Source organism: Colletotrichum jinshuiense, chromosome 5, assembly GCF_051148585.1.
Source record: "Colletotrichum jinshuiense chromosome 5, complete sequence".
Classification (NCBI taxonomy): domain Eukaryota; kingdom Fungi; phylum Ascomycota; class Sordariomycetes; order Glomerellales; family Glomerellaceae; genus Colletotrichum; species Colletotrichum jinshuiense.
This window is the reverse complement of record NC_139312.1, coordinates 2,818,921-2,834,039: the sequence shown is the minus strand read 5'-3', so window position 1 is coordinate 2,834,039 and position 15,119 is coordinate 2,818,921. Positions and strand designations below refer to the sequence as shown.

The window sequence follows — 15,119 nt, the reverse complement described above, 5'->3', positions numbered from 1 at the left end:
CATCGCAATCGCATCACGCCGCAGCGGTCACCGTCACCGACGGCCATCCCTTAACCTTAATTACATTGGCTCAATTGATCATATGCAGATTAGACTCGAACGAGGTATTATGTTACAGGATAGTCCGATGCAGATGAGCTGCGAAGTGCCCACTGAAACAGCAAACCCGAAAGAGGTGGCAGCCCACATCATCCTCGATTAATTCTAGAGGCCCAATAGAAACGGCCGTACTTCCAACGTCGTCAACATACAGCTGCCATGCCTCATTCTACCTCTCGAGCTCTTGCACATGCAAAGTAGACCAGGGGAATCATAGAAACGACAAAGAACCCAAATACACAGCACCCGACAAGAAAAACCACCAGACCCGGGGCGAAAGACGTGTCCTCCCAACCACGCGTATCCTAACAGCGAACGGCATCAAAATGATGCCACTTATTTGCTGTGCACCTTGCTCTTGAGCTTGCCGATGAAGGCGCTCAGGCGGTTCTTCTTCTTCTTCTCGACGCCGGAGGGCTCGGTCGCCTTGCTGTTGCTCGGTGTCGTCGACTCGGGGACGGAGGAGGGGGCCGTGGCAGGGGCTGTGGGGACCTCGGGCTCCTTGGTAACGGCAGGCAAACTGGCACCGTTGGCACCGTTGGCACCGTTGGCAGCGTGAGTGCCGTTGGCCTCCTTGGGCTCGTCCTTGGTGACAGCGTCCTTGACCTCCTCCTTGGCGAGCTTAGCCTCCTCCTTGACGGCCTCAGTCTTGGTCTTGTCACCCTCCTTGACCTCCTCCTTGGTCTCCTTCACCTCCTCCTTCGCAGCCTCGACCTTGGGCTTCTCGACTTCCTCGCCGACAGCGGGGACAGCCTTGACCTCTTGGAGCAGCTCGGCCTCAACCTCCTTCTTCTCAATGACGGCCTCGGTGTTGGCGGCGGCCTCGGGGCTCTTGCCAGACTCAGTGATGGCTTCCTTGACGATGGTGGGGACCTCGGGAGCAACCTCCTCGCGGGTCTCCTCCTTGGTCTGACCACCAATGGCCTCCTGGACGCTCACGGGCAGGCTCTCCTTGACGGGCTCGGGGAGGTTGGCGGCAGCATCAGTGGCGGCGACAGAGGCCTGGTTAACGGCAGGGGCAGCGGCCTCAACGACGCTGTCCTTGGCATCAACGGCAGCAACGGAAGCCTGGTTGACGGCGGGGGCAGCGGCCTCAACGATGTTGTCCTTGGCCTCAACGGCGGCAGCGGAGGCCTGGTTAACGGCGGGAGCGGCAGCCTCAACGACGCTGTCCTTGGCATTGATGGCGGCGGCGGCGGCAATACCACCGACAGTAGCGGCGGTGGCAATGATGGTGCCAGCGTGCTCAGTCTTCTGGGTTCCGAAGCCGGAGGTGCCCTCTGATGTAGACGGGACAGTGGGGACCTTCTCGAGGAGCTCTTCCTCGACGGCAGCCTTCTCCTCAACCGCCTCGGGGTTTGCGCTGGCCTCGGGGTCGGCGTGGGCCTTCTCCTGGCTCTCCTTGACAACCTCGGGAACCTCGGCCTTCTCAGTCTCGAGGGGGACCTCAGCAGCCAGAGCGGCAGTGGTGGACGTGGGGGCAACGCTGTTGATGGTGGCGTCGGTGGTCGCAATGGGCAGGCTGGACTCGGGGATGGTGTTGCTGGAGACGGCGGGGACGGTGACGTCCTCCTTGGCCAGACCCGGCAGGGCGCTCGCGTCTTCGTAGCCCTCCTTGTCAAGCTTGACGTGCTCGTTGATGTCGCCGGCCTTCACAGAGGCGGGGAGAGGCTCACCAGGTGCAAGGGTTACGGGCTCGGCAGTGACATCTTGAGCGGGGAGAGGGTTGACGCCGAAAGACTTGTCGAGCTCGTTGGCAGGGGTGACGGGGAAGCCACCAGGGATGTCGGAGGGGGTGGCCTTGGGCAGGTCCTCCTTCTCCTCGTCCTTCTTCTCGAGGGGCACGTCCTTGGCCAGGGCGGCGGTGGTTGATTCGGGGGTAACGGTGTTCATGACTGCGGCGGAAGAGTCCTCCTTCACGATTTGATCGGGGGTCAGGAAGTTGTTTACGTTGCCCTCGTGGTCAGGTTCTTGCGGCGCAGTGTGGTCTGTAATCCAATCGTTGTCTGCGACAAACTATAAAACGAGAAGAGAAAGCAAGTCAGTAAAATTGCCAACGGCAGAATACGATGACGATTGTTTTTAAGCGAAAAACGGTGGGCAGCACAGCGGTGGTGTAATGGGTCCCGGGTAGCTATGACGACGCGTGGCGACCAAATTGGGAGACGGCTGAGCGCGATCTGGGTGATCCTGTTGTTATAAGGGCAGGTGAGAGATAGGCCACACACACCCCCGCGGGCAGATTGCTGGTTCCTGGCGCTGGCTGTTCCTTGGCCATGGTTCCTGGGTGCTGGTACCGTATTTGGTGGTACCTAGCCTTCCAGACTAGTCCCCCCCCAAAGGTGCCAGACATGGGCGTATTGCGTGTCGTGTGGTAGTGTGGTGCTTGGTGGCTACTAGTTCCTGCCGCTCATCTTCTTGCTCCGGTGCTGCAAAAAATATGACAAACACCCGTGAGCGCGAATCTGAGCCTGCCGGCATGGGACCCCGGTCTTGTCCACTGGTCTCGCTCCCCACAATTCAGTAGGAGCAATGAACCTGGAAAACCTTGTTCGTTGCTTTTTGGGACATTGGAAAGCGGAGCATTGGACCGCTCTGCTCAGCTTCTGTCAGCCAATCCGCCGAATCGCCCAAGGCAACCGCGCCGCCGCATTGCTGCTGAGCTGCAAGGACTGGCGGGTTGCGTCATACGGGCCGGGATTTTCGGCCAGCATGAAAGCAGCCCGAGACCCGCGTGTGACTCTTTTTCTTTTCCAATTTACCCATTGCAGCGAGATGCAGGGCGAGCCCGGGGCAAGCTTTTGCAAACCCGATAGCGCTGGGAAATAAAGGGCGGACAAAAAAGCCCAGCGGGAACGGAACGGCGATAGCGCTGAAAAGCCGACATGAGCGAGACAGGTGGGGAGCGACAGTTGGCGGCAGCAATTGGCGCTCCAGCGCAGCGCAAAAGCAAATTGCGGGAGTGCCAGGGCCCTGGACAAGCCCCAAATTGCGAGATGATGACAAAAGCCCGATCCTGCGACAGGCCGCATCCGAGCTGTAAGGCATTCGACCGGGACTGGAGCTGGAGAGCTGGAGCTGGAGCTGACTGGGGGGGCGAAGAAGCTTCTACCACCAGACGGCCTAGCAGCTTCCCCCTCCATACGGGGGACAGCGAGATTGAACAAGGGACCTGGATGGTGCACGGATGCTGTCGCGGGCAGAGCGAGGCGTCGCTGCTTGCGATGGATACCTCGTGTCGCTCACACTTTTGTCGCATTCAGAGCCTCCCGCCTCCACATGTCGACGCTCACTCGACAATTGCGCTGAGATAAGGGGATCCGGAGTTGCCGCGATATTCGATGATCCGGGTGGGATGAACCAATTGTGATGGAAAAAAGAGAAAACGCCCGAATTGGCGGTTACGAACCTTGTAGTAGATCTTCTGCGAAGCATCGGGAAGGGTGACGGTCTTCTCAAACGAGTTGCCGACCTTTTCCAGCTTCTCGCTCTTGGTCCAGTTGTCGAAGGTGCCGGTAACGTAGACCTCCTCGGCCGGGTGAGCCCTATCAACGAGGTAGACGTTAGCAAGGTTTTTTAAATCTAGTCGGAGGCTTGCATTTTTATTTTTTTTCTGGGGACGATGCAATGCCGTTGCCGGAACCAGATTTCATTGTGAAAGAAAGTTCGCGCATTCCACTGGGCCCTCGGCCGGGAGATGCAAGCCAACGACCGTTCCAGAGGAGGGGGAGAGCAGAAGAGCGCAGGGAGGGAGGGGATGTCTCTCGTCGCATTCCAGAAATAAGGTAAGGAGAGCGGCTCTGGCGTGGAGGGGAAATGCGGGCAGAGTGGGCGAGCATACCAGGTGAACTTGTAAGTGCCCATTCTGTTCGATTTTGCGGTTTCTAGATTCGATGGGGAACAATTACGATTACTCGGGTCGGCGCGAAGGAGTCGGAGTCGGTAGGAGCTGTGGGAAGAAACGCAGGTGAGGTTTGATGCTCGAGGAGAGCAAGAGGGAGAAAAAAAGAGGAGGAGAAGAAGGTGAGAGTCGAGCGGCGGGAACCCCCCCAATTTGCGCGCGTGGCAGCGAGAAATAATCACCGGGGACGGGGGGGGGGGGGTGGAACTCGGCGCCCAAGGTCTGAAGCTCAAAGTGGTGGTGGTCCCCCTCGTCCCTCGTCCGGCGCCAGCGCCCGTGGGACTCGCTACGCTGGGCCGTGTGGGCGGTCTGCACCCTCAGTGTGCGAGGCGTGCGGGCTGGGCTCGTCCCCACCAGGCTCGCTGTGTGCTTGCTCATCAGCGGTGTGCGTCCCTGGAATGACGACAACCTACCGCCGGCTTGGGCGCTTACACCTGGCTCAATGCCGCCCTGCCTTGGTGATCAGCGAGTTTTTTCGCTCGTCGGTCAGTCGGTGAGAGAACCCAGTCAGTTCTTCAACGGCTAGTTGTCTCTGCAGCGGAGCTCCCGGCTCGACTTGGAATCTACGTGGGAAACGCCCTGGTCGACGGCCTCATTGCTGGGTTAGTCCCAACAGCTCGCGACTTGGGGAACTGGCAACTAATGGCAAGTCCAAAAATATCCCACAAGTCCCGTGGACAAGCCCGGTCTTGAGAAAAAGGTCGAGAAGACGAGAGGCGTATGCGTAGGCGTAGGTATAGGCGTCGCCGTCACAGCGTCGCAGCGTCACGGAAATGGGACAAGCGCACCGCCTCCTCTCCTCAGCAAACTCTGAGCAGGGCAGGGGAGGGGGGTCAAGGGAGACGGATGGATTCGAGAAAGGAATAGGCACTACGGAGTAATTACCACGACTCCTTGCGCCTTCCACGCACCTTCTTGCGCGTATTTCGAATGCAAGTGATATCTATGTCGTACAAGTGAGCGAGCCCAAGGAACCCACCCACGCAGTACGGATACAGCACACCTCATGTATGGACACCCAAAGACTGTATTGTATGTATGTATCAATGTCGCATTCATGGCCCATCTCTCCTCGCTCCGCTTCAAGTTAGCAGCAAACCAACAACACACAACCGCAACACGCGAACCACCCGACGCCCAGCCTCCGGAAATCCACTCTGGTTCACTACACCTCGCCGTTTCCTGCCTGTCTTGCCTGCCCTTCCCGCAGTACCTGAGCTATATCCCCTGTACTTGGGCAGGCGAGACAGTCTGGCGTGTGTGTATGTGTGCCTCAGATCAGAGGTGGGATGGGAGCTAGGCTTGCAGCTAATTTTGTCCAGCCATTATCACCATACCATGCCATACATAGTACCGCAGCAGGCACGTCTTTTTTTCCACCGTTGTTGTGGGGCCGAGTCGCTGTCCAACCGGCCTCTTTTGCAGCCCATAAACGCTTTCATCGGCTCGAGTCTTCTTTGTCTTTCCCTGTCAGCGTGTCTCTGCAATCGTTTCCGCCCACAGCCACCCCTGGTTTGATTCATCCATCCCTCGCCCATGCGACATACACACCTACATGGTCCGGATAGCAATTCGTCCCATCGGAACTTCAGGCCCGGAATCCTTGGTCTGCAGGCCAGGCCCGACTGCGGCCTCGCCCATTTTCTTCCTCTGCTTATCTTCAGGTCGCCCCGTCTGCAACGGTTTTCCTCCACGGCGACTGACACCTTCCGGTCAAGCACCCTCCTCTCAGTTGGGCGCGATTGCACCACTGTCGCCAACATGATCTGATTCCGAGCACTCAACCAGGCTTCCCCTGAGCCAACCAGCCACCCCCGGAAGCCCGATCCTCCCGCCATCTCGAATTGGCGAAGCCTCGCTCATATCGCATCCCACGCGCCCCTGACACCGGGCCAGCCACCACACGCCAGCGCCAACCCCAGTTTGCCGCTGCCGCTGCGACTACACGCTACTTCTCTGACAAGACGGTGTCCAAACACCAAAGACTTCCGCAACTGCTGACACGGCAGCGCAACCACGCCGAGCCAAGCGTAGGCCTCTCCCATGGAACCGCTTCTATTCCCCCCCTAGCCAACTCCACCTCTGGGACTCATCTCTGCCACCACTGCACCGTCGCCTCCTCCTCTGTCACCACCCGGATTATCCGGTGTTGCCAGCTCCAGAGAGCCCGTTGCCTCGCCCTGTTGCAAATTTGCAAATAAGCCTATAAGTGGCGCTGTTATTTCCCGTCGTCACCGGATACCCGAACGGATCTCATCTCCTGAGATCTTACCGCACCAAGAGAATTTGCGGGGAAGAAGGGGGGTGTGGGAAGACCAGGACGGTTTCCCGAACTGAGACAGCCCATGGCCATGGTCCTAGCAAATAATTGACCGAACCAAACCACTGCCCAACCCCCCCATACGAGTCCCATTCGCGGATGACGAACGATCTGCCTATCCCCCACTTGCAATTCTCCTCTCCAGGTGGTAGATGCTCCAGAGCTGATGTCAGAGGGCGTAAAACCGCAAGTTGCGGCATCGCACCACGGGGGCACCACGGGGCCGCAGTCACAATCGCGCGTGGCCCTGCGCTGCTGAACCTCCTCCGTTGATTTGATGACGATCGGCTTGCCATGCGTATCCCTGCCCGACGACCGCCATCGTCAAACGCGGGTGTTCGCCCGATGTCGCAATGCTCCCATAGCCTGGCACTACTCTGACAGGCACATGCCTCTGCCTAACAGCCTTTCCTCCCCAACAATGCTTATTTTGAGGTCCTTGGCACCGTTCTCGACGCCGATACGCTCGCCGAAGCCAAACCGGCTACGGAAACACACCAACGGCCATCCAGCTTCCTCGCAGGGTTGCCGCGGGCAGACCCGCGAGGTTTCATCAAAGTGCGATTTTGTGCTGCATACTACTGCGACGCTCAGAAGCTCTGCCCCTGCCCTCCCTCCCGAGTTTAAACGTACGGCCGACGTCAGAGCTTCCGCACTTGTCAAAAAAACAAACATCAGATGCAAATCTTATTGTTTCGTTCCGAGCCTTCTTTTCGTAGAACCTTGTCCCCCAGCGCCGTAACAAGTAGGTACCGGTACGTCTTTGAGGAAGGGGGCCAAAGCTTCCCCTGTCCAGAGCTCATGCCTGTTGCCCAGCGCGGCCAAGCGGGCTGCAGCAGTATCGCCAGCGACCCGGGATGTGAATGCCAAATATTGCCAACATTATATAAAAAAAAAGCAAGTTGCACGAAGGCTCAACAATTGCTGCGCGTGATCGAACGGCTGTGCGCACGCGTGCCTGACGCGTCTTGACGGGCTTGCAGAAACACACACACACACACACACACACACACACACACATACACATACACACACAAAAAGCAAAAAAAAAAACCCTCCTCCCTTTTCCGGGATTGGAGATGCAGTGTGCCGGGCAAGCAGGCATAATGCCTACTTCACTCAAGCTAAAGACTGATAAAAGAGCACGTCCAATATCCTGCCTGGGGAGTGCTGCCATCCGACCAGGGGGGGGTTCGGGGCTGGATACGGCCTCCGCCGTGACGCCTCCCTTCGTCGGATGTGGCTATGCCTCCGTGGTCTTCGTCCGAAGAGTAGACGGAGGCGAACGATGGTGTTGTCTTGATACCACGCTGCTGTCTGGTGTTTCCCCGGGTGATATAGGAGAGTAGTGCTCGCCCTGTCGGACGACGTGAAAGAGGGCCGACGATGGCGGTCCGGCGCGAGGAGATCCAACAGATGTAGGTCGTAGATGAAGTCGCTTGGCCGGCTTCGCCATATCCGCCCGGGCTATCGTCAGACAACGCTGCCCGGACCCTCGCCTGGCAACCTACCAGCAGTGTATCGCGGTACCGCCCTGGCTGTCGACCTGCCGTTCACCAAAGGTGTACGAGAGGAACTGGTCCGAGGCAGCTCGTAGATGAATTTGCTCGACCCGGGCCACCGTCGAAACCGGCACCGGCACTTGCTCCAGCCCCTCCCCCCTGGGCGTCAAGAATCTTGGCCACCAGGAAAGAGAAAGGGGGAAGGGGAATAGGTGTTCCCGTCGCGGGCACGCCGCGCCGAAAAGAAATTATCAGTTCATCTCTACTCCAAAAAAAAATCTCAAATCATCAAGCTTGCGGTCCTAGGTTCTCCCGGAGAGAGGGAGGGAGATGAAGTGTAATGACGTGTCGCACAACGGGAGTGCCAGACCGGACGTGCCCCCCCGTCCTCCCCCCCGGTTGTGGTTGGGGGTTGGAAGGGGGCACGGAAGGAAAGCGACAAAGGCCAGGCAAAGCCCTGTATCAATACGAGATGGAAACCAAACTCGGCGAGGACGGCATTCTTCTTCTCGCCTGTGGTTCCCTGCGTTATGCCGCGCGGGAACGTACGGCTCTCTATTCACAAGGAAGAGAGAAAGGAAATTAGAACTCAATACACCGCGTCGGCCTACAACAATCACCCATACAAATGGCCTCGGCGTAGTCCACAACGTACAATCTCCCGTCAAACAACCCCCCTGAAACTCCAGTCACATTGTGCAAGGAGATGGATGGGTTCCGAGTTCTCCGGGTTTGGAGAACATCTTGGTTGCCGGCGGGCGTAGACGTACTCTCCGGCAACGCATTAAGGCATACAACGACCCGGGGGCGGAGGGGCCATGTGGAATGATCTCCTTGTCTCCCTCGTGAGAACTCCGCGGCGTACGAGCACAAGAACGCCCAAGTGTGCACCGTACATGAATGGATCCAGTTGTCCCCGTGCGCATGATGTGATGATGGTGATGGATAATTATATAAACCGGGTGTGTATCTACACTTTCCTGCTCCCCCTCTGCGTTGTGTATATGTATGCTTCTAAAACCAATGCAAGTCTACAACCCTCGCCAGTTGAGTAGACCAACGCCCAACGCCCCTCCTCTCTCCCATCTCTCTCTCTCTCTCTCTCAGTGCGTCCCTCTCTCTGTATGTCCTCCTCTGTGTCCTTCTCTCTCTGCGTCCTTCTCTCTCTCCGAAAAACAATCCTCCGTCATGATTTCGTAAGTATACAATGCAAATAGGTATTATGTCCCTCTGGCCGATATGCTGCTGCAATGTGCTGTGCGCTATGCCGAAAAAAAAAGGAGAAGGAAAAAAGTAGGTTTGGTTGGAAACGAAGAAAAATCGAAATCGAAATCAAAAAAAAAGAGGGAGGAACGAAAGAAAGAAAAGAAGAAGAAAAAAAAACACTCCCAAAGGCGGCTCAGATGCAAAAATGCCTTATCCCCCCCCCCGGCCGATCAAAACCACTTCCAGTTGACCCCCTCCTCCAACTTCTTCAACACCCCGACCGCGTCGACGTACAGCCGGCTCCGGCCGCCAAGGCAGTCCATGTCGAGCCAGCTCCTCACGAGCGTCACGGCGGAGATGGCGTCCCTCTTGGAGCGGAGCTTTAGGACGTCCTTGGCCCGCATGCTGGCGACGGTGCGGATCCACCGGAGCGCCGCGCTGTCGTCGCCCGGCTCGCCGGCGCCCTCGGCGCCGCCGCGGCTGGTCCGGTGCCCGTAGGCCCAGCAGATGAGCGCGCAGACGTACATGCCCCAGTAGTCCGAGATGTCGTCCTTCCACATGCGCGGCCGGCCCATCTCCCACACGTCCATGTCGTCCTCGTCTTCCTCATCCTCCTCGGCGTTCCCGTGCTCGGTGAAGGCGCGCAGGGCCCGGCAGGCGAAGACCACCGCGACGGCGGCGTTGCCCGAGTCGCTCCAGTCCTTGAGCCGCTTCTGGTGCTCCGCGAAGGACTTGGGCTGCAGGACCTTTTGGCTGAAGATCCAGCTGTCCCCGGAGACGGCCAGCAGGTCGTGGAGGGGGGTGTGGTGCAGGGCGAGGTAGGTGTTTGCCACGGGGCACTCCGGGAATATGTTGGCCATGCGGAACGTTTCCGGCTCCGGGATCTCCGCCGACCACGGCGTCTTCGCCAGGTCGTCCCGGCTGGGCAGCAGGGTGGCCTCGAAGGCCAGAATCACGGCGCGGTCGAAGGGGGTGAGGGCGTTGACGCTCGTCGCCGACAGGGTGTCCGGGTTGATGCGAGAGAGCAGCGTCTGCTCGTCCGAGGAGTCTCCCTTGGACGAGACCATGGCCGCCCAGACATCCGCGCTCGCCGCGTCCCACAGGTCCTGGGTCGGGCCGATGAGGGGGATGGGTGGCGGCATGCCGTCGGCGGTGACGTCAAAGTTGCGGACGCGCTGTTGTTCCAGGAAGACGGAGCTGTGAGTGTCCAGGACGAAGCAGGCCGCCAAAAGACGACGGCGAGCCTCCATGTCAAGCCAAGTATGCCACCTGACGGTGTTGGAGCCCGTCTGAGGCACCGCACCAAAGATGGCCGCGTTGTCGTATACCTGGAGTCAAGGCTTAGAATTTGTTGCTAGGAAGACGTTTCAAGAAAGACACTGGGGAGATGAAGAAAAAAAAAGGACCAAAAGAGACGGAAAAAATAGACTAGAAGCTAGAAAGAAGAATTGAAGTAGACCAAGAATGTCATGGAGAAACAACGGAAGAAGACTCACCCTAGAGTAGATGGATTCGAATTCTTTCGATGGCCTGATGGCCGCTCGTCTGCCGCGGAACCGTGCAAATACCTCACATAGCAGAATCGCTTGCATGACAGGCACATCCCATTGGAGGAACTGCAGGGTTCTCGTTAGCACGCCATCTTCTGCCACTGGGCGATGTTGTCCACTTACGCGTCTGGATTGTTGCCAGGCATATTCATGCAGCTGATTCCCCCTGATGCGGTCCTCCTTTGTACTCTTATATTGAGTAGCTACTGCAGCCATGGCGCAGCGGAGCACGTCAACCTGCTCCGCCGCGGCCTCGAATGTCCTTCGGTGTACGATCGGGAAGAGGTGGTGGAACTTCTCCCAGTAGACATCGAGGTAGGCGGGGATGGCTTTGCAGACATTTGCGGGAGGCAAAGGCAAGGAGCCCTGCATCAGGGCCGGGGCCGCCAGGAGGCCCAACGCCACCTCCTTCTGACGGCCCAAACAGGCGAGTGAGTTCATCATCCGGTCCGATGGTAGTGCCGTCGATGGGTTGACTAGAGTTTCACAAGATTGAGACGATGCCGACGTCACCGGCGGGGACAGGCTACGAACAGTATTGGGGAACCGTGGTTGCTGGTGATGGTCGAGGAACGTCTGCTCGTCTGAGTAGGCAGACATGGAAACGTCGAGCATCGGGTACACCTGGGGGGTGCTAAGCTGGGGCGAGGTCGGGAATTGGTAGAGCATCGAGGTGGTTGTCGCCATGGCGTCGAATCCGGTACCCGGGCAAGGCGAAAGGAGGTTGCTCTGCCAATCGTTATTGGAAGCCCTTGCCGCTGGCCACATTGCGCGCCTCGAGTTGTCGGAAGGTGTGGAATAGGTGCTGTCAGAGGCCGATGACGGCCACCCCGCGGCGTCATGGGCGTGAGAGAGCTCGGGCGGCCCATCCGAGGGCATTTGCAGCCCAAGCCCCTGAGTCTGGAGATATAGCGGGGGGAACTCGGGCGTTGTGCGGGGTTGGTTGTAATCTATGGCGGAAGAAAATGTCGGCGGAGTGTTGAATCCGCTGTTGGATGATTGCTGAAGAAGGGGTTGTTGTTGCGACGACTGGGCAGATAGAGTGTACCCCCCGCCGTATCCGGGGCCGCCCGACGAAGGGCGGTAGCTGTCGTTTCCCATATGGGGAGATATCGATCTGCTGACATCGGGTGCGCTCAGAGATTGATATTGGCCGGTATTGGACATGTTCGGTGTCATCGGGAGGCTTCGTGTCGGGGCCATTGAGTTCGGTGGGTATCCGAGAACCGGAGGCTGCAGTCCCAAGCCCCGGACCCCTCCTTCCAGAGAGGCGGCAGAGGTCCTCCGGCTTTGGCTCGCGCCTCCAGTTCTCGATGCCTTGTCTCCCTCCAGCTCGCTTGGGTCAAGTCAGTAACGGCGCTTCAAGGTTCCTGGGGCCATTGTTAGGGCGCGAAACATACTGTCGTTGTTGGTGGCGCTCAAGCAGATCTTTGCGGTGAAAGGCCCTGTCGCATCCGGGCACGGAGCACGCGTACTGAGGAGTTTCGTGACTAAGTTGGTGTCGCCTAGAATTGGAAGTTTGTCAGTCAACCCCCAAGCCACCACGGCGCAATGCCACAAGCTTACCTTAGATGCTCGGCGCGAGTAAAGGTCTGTCTAGTGTCAGAAGGCGCATTGGGCTGTCCAGAGTGACGGACGGGACGTACCTTGGGAGGGCGGCAAAGGTCGCAAGTGTGGACCTTCATGCCCTTCTTTGCCCGACTAACTCGACCGGTGATGGGAGTCAGCTTCACAGACACGTCTCCCCCGGTCGACATGTTGCCGAAGGGTCTCATGGGATGGCCGGACGGCTCAAGGCCTCCAGACGATGACCCCGCGTGGCCATATCCATAGTTCGGCTGGTCCATGGAGTCGGCGCTGTTGTTGCTTCGGCGACGGGTGATGGATGGTCGGTCAGACGAGGACGATGAGGTGCCGGTAACAGTCGATTTGGCGGTGCGGGAGGATGAAGGTCGTTTCTTGCCTTGCGCTGCGCTTGAGCTGTCTGGTTGATCTCCACTTGTCGCATAACCTGGGTTGTATACTGCGCTCGGTGCCAAGTAGGGTTGGTGATGTCTGGCTGATGGAGCCGGGGCGTGGTCCTTCTTAATGGTGTGGGAGTCGAGTTGGTCCTCGTCCACATTCATGATATCTTGAAGGCTGGCCATGGTTTATGATTCCCGAAAGGGAAGTGTGAGAAGACAGAAAGGCACAGTGGTTGCGCCCAGAGAAGGAGATGCAGACGAAGCAACAGCGCCAAAGTTAGTAATACACAGCCCGGCTGAATGCTTCCCTGGGAATAGACTGAGAGTCGAGTGAGTGTAGATGGAAGCAACCCCCAACGTGAAGACGCAGTGTGAATTGGGGGGGCAGTCAGGGTCCGAGAAGGGGGGCGTCGGCGTAGAAAGAAGGCTGAACTGGGGGTGGAGGGAATGGCAGTAAGGTACGACGGGTACGGTACGGTAAGGCAAGCAAGCAAGATTTGGGGGGGCAGTTCTTCGACTGTCAGTCAGCCCGTCCAACAGGCGGCGGGGTGGTTGTTGAGGTGCAGAGCGGTTGGTGGCTCTAAGCGGAGTCGACATGCAATGGAACTGAACGAAGAGAAGGGACAAAGATAGTAGTGCTGCTGGCGCTGCCGCTTGTTGGAGACATTGCTATATTGAGAAGAGGCAGATGCAAGTGGGCGCGTGAGTGGCAGAAGAAGGGGAAGATGACAGCTCTTCAAGGAGGCTGTTCTCAGAGGCCTCGCTTCCCCTGTCAGCCGTGAACATGGGTGCTCAAGGGTGCTGGACATGGAGGTTGCTCGAAAAAATGCAAGGCACTCATTTGAAGGGTATCGGCCGAGCTGGGGTTCGGTCACCCACCAGTGCCCTTGGCCTCGGGTTGATTGGCAGAGTGTCCGTTAGATGCCTGCCATACGACTCAGCCCTCCCAGGCTGGGTGAAGGGGGGGTGGTTCCGCAGCCCACGGTCCCACGCAGCGTCTCCCCGAGGCTGGCTGTCAAATTGCCGCGATGTCACGGAATGAGCGCGTCTGGGATCGCTGCCACGACCACGGAAAAGCCGCGGCAAGATGAGGTAGCCGCCGATGGACACGGTGATGCTGCCTTTTCGGCCATGTTGCTCCGATTTCCTGCTGTCTCTCCTCCTTTGTCTGAGATGCCCGACCTGATCGACTGCACCGCATGTCGGCGAAACCCCTAACCCACAGTCTGACAGACGCCTCATTTCCCATATCCCCAAGTGTTATAGCATAGGTATGCTGCTGACACAGGCCCTGCCGGTGGTGGAAATGCCTGCACTGCATAACCTCGATCAAGAGGGAGCGCGACCTCTCAATGCGGAATAGCAACATGCGGTAATGGCGTCACTGCGTAGATACGAGAGAAAGAGCGGCGCCAAATGGAGCGCGGTCATTCCGTTTCCCACAGTAGCGGCCGCTAGCGTCCGTGGTGGGAAATGTGGCTGTGAGTGCGCCTTTTCTGGGGGAATTGCTTGTAGAGGCACAGAGAACTCTGCACGTAGGAGGGAGAGAGGGAAAAAAAATAAAAAAACATGTCAGACGAAGTGAGGCGCAGTCCAACCGTAAGTAAACCGTTGTCATTGCTGTATGTGCATGAGTCGGTGGCCCTGTCAGCCACCCCTGCTAGACTGGCTTGCCCTTTTTGGATTTTGACTTTGCAGGGCACCTCTGCCAGCAGGAAATGCACCCGAGGACGGCAACAGAACGCGGCGAGCGACCAGCTGGCAGTACAGGACAGTCCGTCTAGATGTCCCCCTCCTCCCCCTCCTCCCCCCTCCAATTACTGGCCATGACGGCGTCTGACTGCGTGGGTGAGGTCGCTTTTGCTCACCGCGAGTACAACAATGGCGCATGCATGGTGGCCTGGGACTTGTGTATGAACCAAACCCAGAGCATGAGCAGCTCCCCCCGTTCTGGTTGCGGAGTCTTGTTGTCTATTTTGACTCTGGCGCATGGCTCATGCGGATATAGAGGGGGCAATAGGCTTTCCCTTCTGGCGGCGTACACTGGACGGAGAGACCCGCATGATGTCAGTTCAGGCCGAGGACAGGTGATCCTGAACGAAGTAAATTGAAGGAGCCGATCGGTTTGTTCCACGACTCAGGTGGGGGTTCCGAGGTTGATTCCATGATTAAAAGATTGTAAAAGCGCCGGGTTGCGGGAGAAACTAACACGACGATCAGTGGCCGACCAACAGTACTCGGCAGTCTCGCCGACGGCCGCGGACTGCGAGGGTTTAGCAACGGTCGCCCCATGGTCAAGACGGCGAGCGACCGAGCCGCTGGCTGCCAACCCGGACGGGAATACCAACGACCAAGAGACGCCATGCAGCGCCCAGCCCGCTGAGAGACATGGGAGAGAGACATGGGAGAGACATGGCGTTGACAGGGATGGCCCCGAATCGGCGGGGACGGCAGGGGCTTAGACGCAGCACCGCGCTCTCATTGGTGCAAAGAGGACGAACTGGCTGGATTTGGCGACCTATTTTTATGTCATCAATTTTCTGGGTTCCAAATTGTGTGCTCATTCCAATCAGTTCG

At 58.1% G+C, this 15,119-nt stretch overlaps 2 protein-coding genes across 2 annotated transcripts; both read right to left on the bottom strand.

The window, feature by feature from the left end:
- Positions 1–435: 435 nt before the first annotated feature.
- EsH8_V_000705 (uncharacterized protein) lies at positions 436–3,963 on the bottom strand (the record flags this gene model as incomplete). The annotated part of the gene is made up of 3 exons (XM_083273221.1): positions 436–2,115; positions 3,509–3,644; positions 3,941–3,963. 3 exons carry the CDS (start codon positions 3,961–3,963, stop codon positions 436–438), a joined length of 1,839 nt encoding a protein of 612 aa, XP_083125936.1.
- Positions 3,964–9,258: 5,295 nt separating this feature from the next.
- On the bottom strand, positions 9,259–12,725 carry EsH8_V_000704 (uncharacterized protein; the record flags this gene model as incomplete). Its single annotated transcript, XM_083273220.1, has 6 exons — positions 9,259–10,356; positions 10,525–10,644; positions 10,702–11,914; positions 11,979–12,083; positions 12,145–12,170; positions 12,225–12,725. The coding sequence occupies 6 exons, from the start codon at positions 12,723–12,725 to the stop codon at positions 9,259–9,261; spliced, it is 3,063 nt and encodes a 1,020-aa protein (XP_083125935.1).
- Between the last annotated feature and the right edge of the window lie 2,394 nt (positions 12,726–15,119).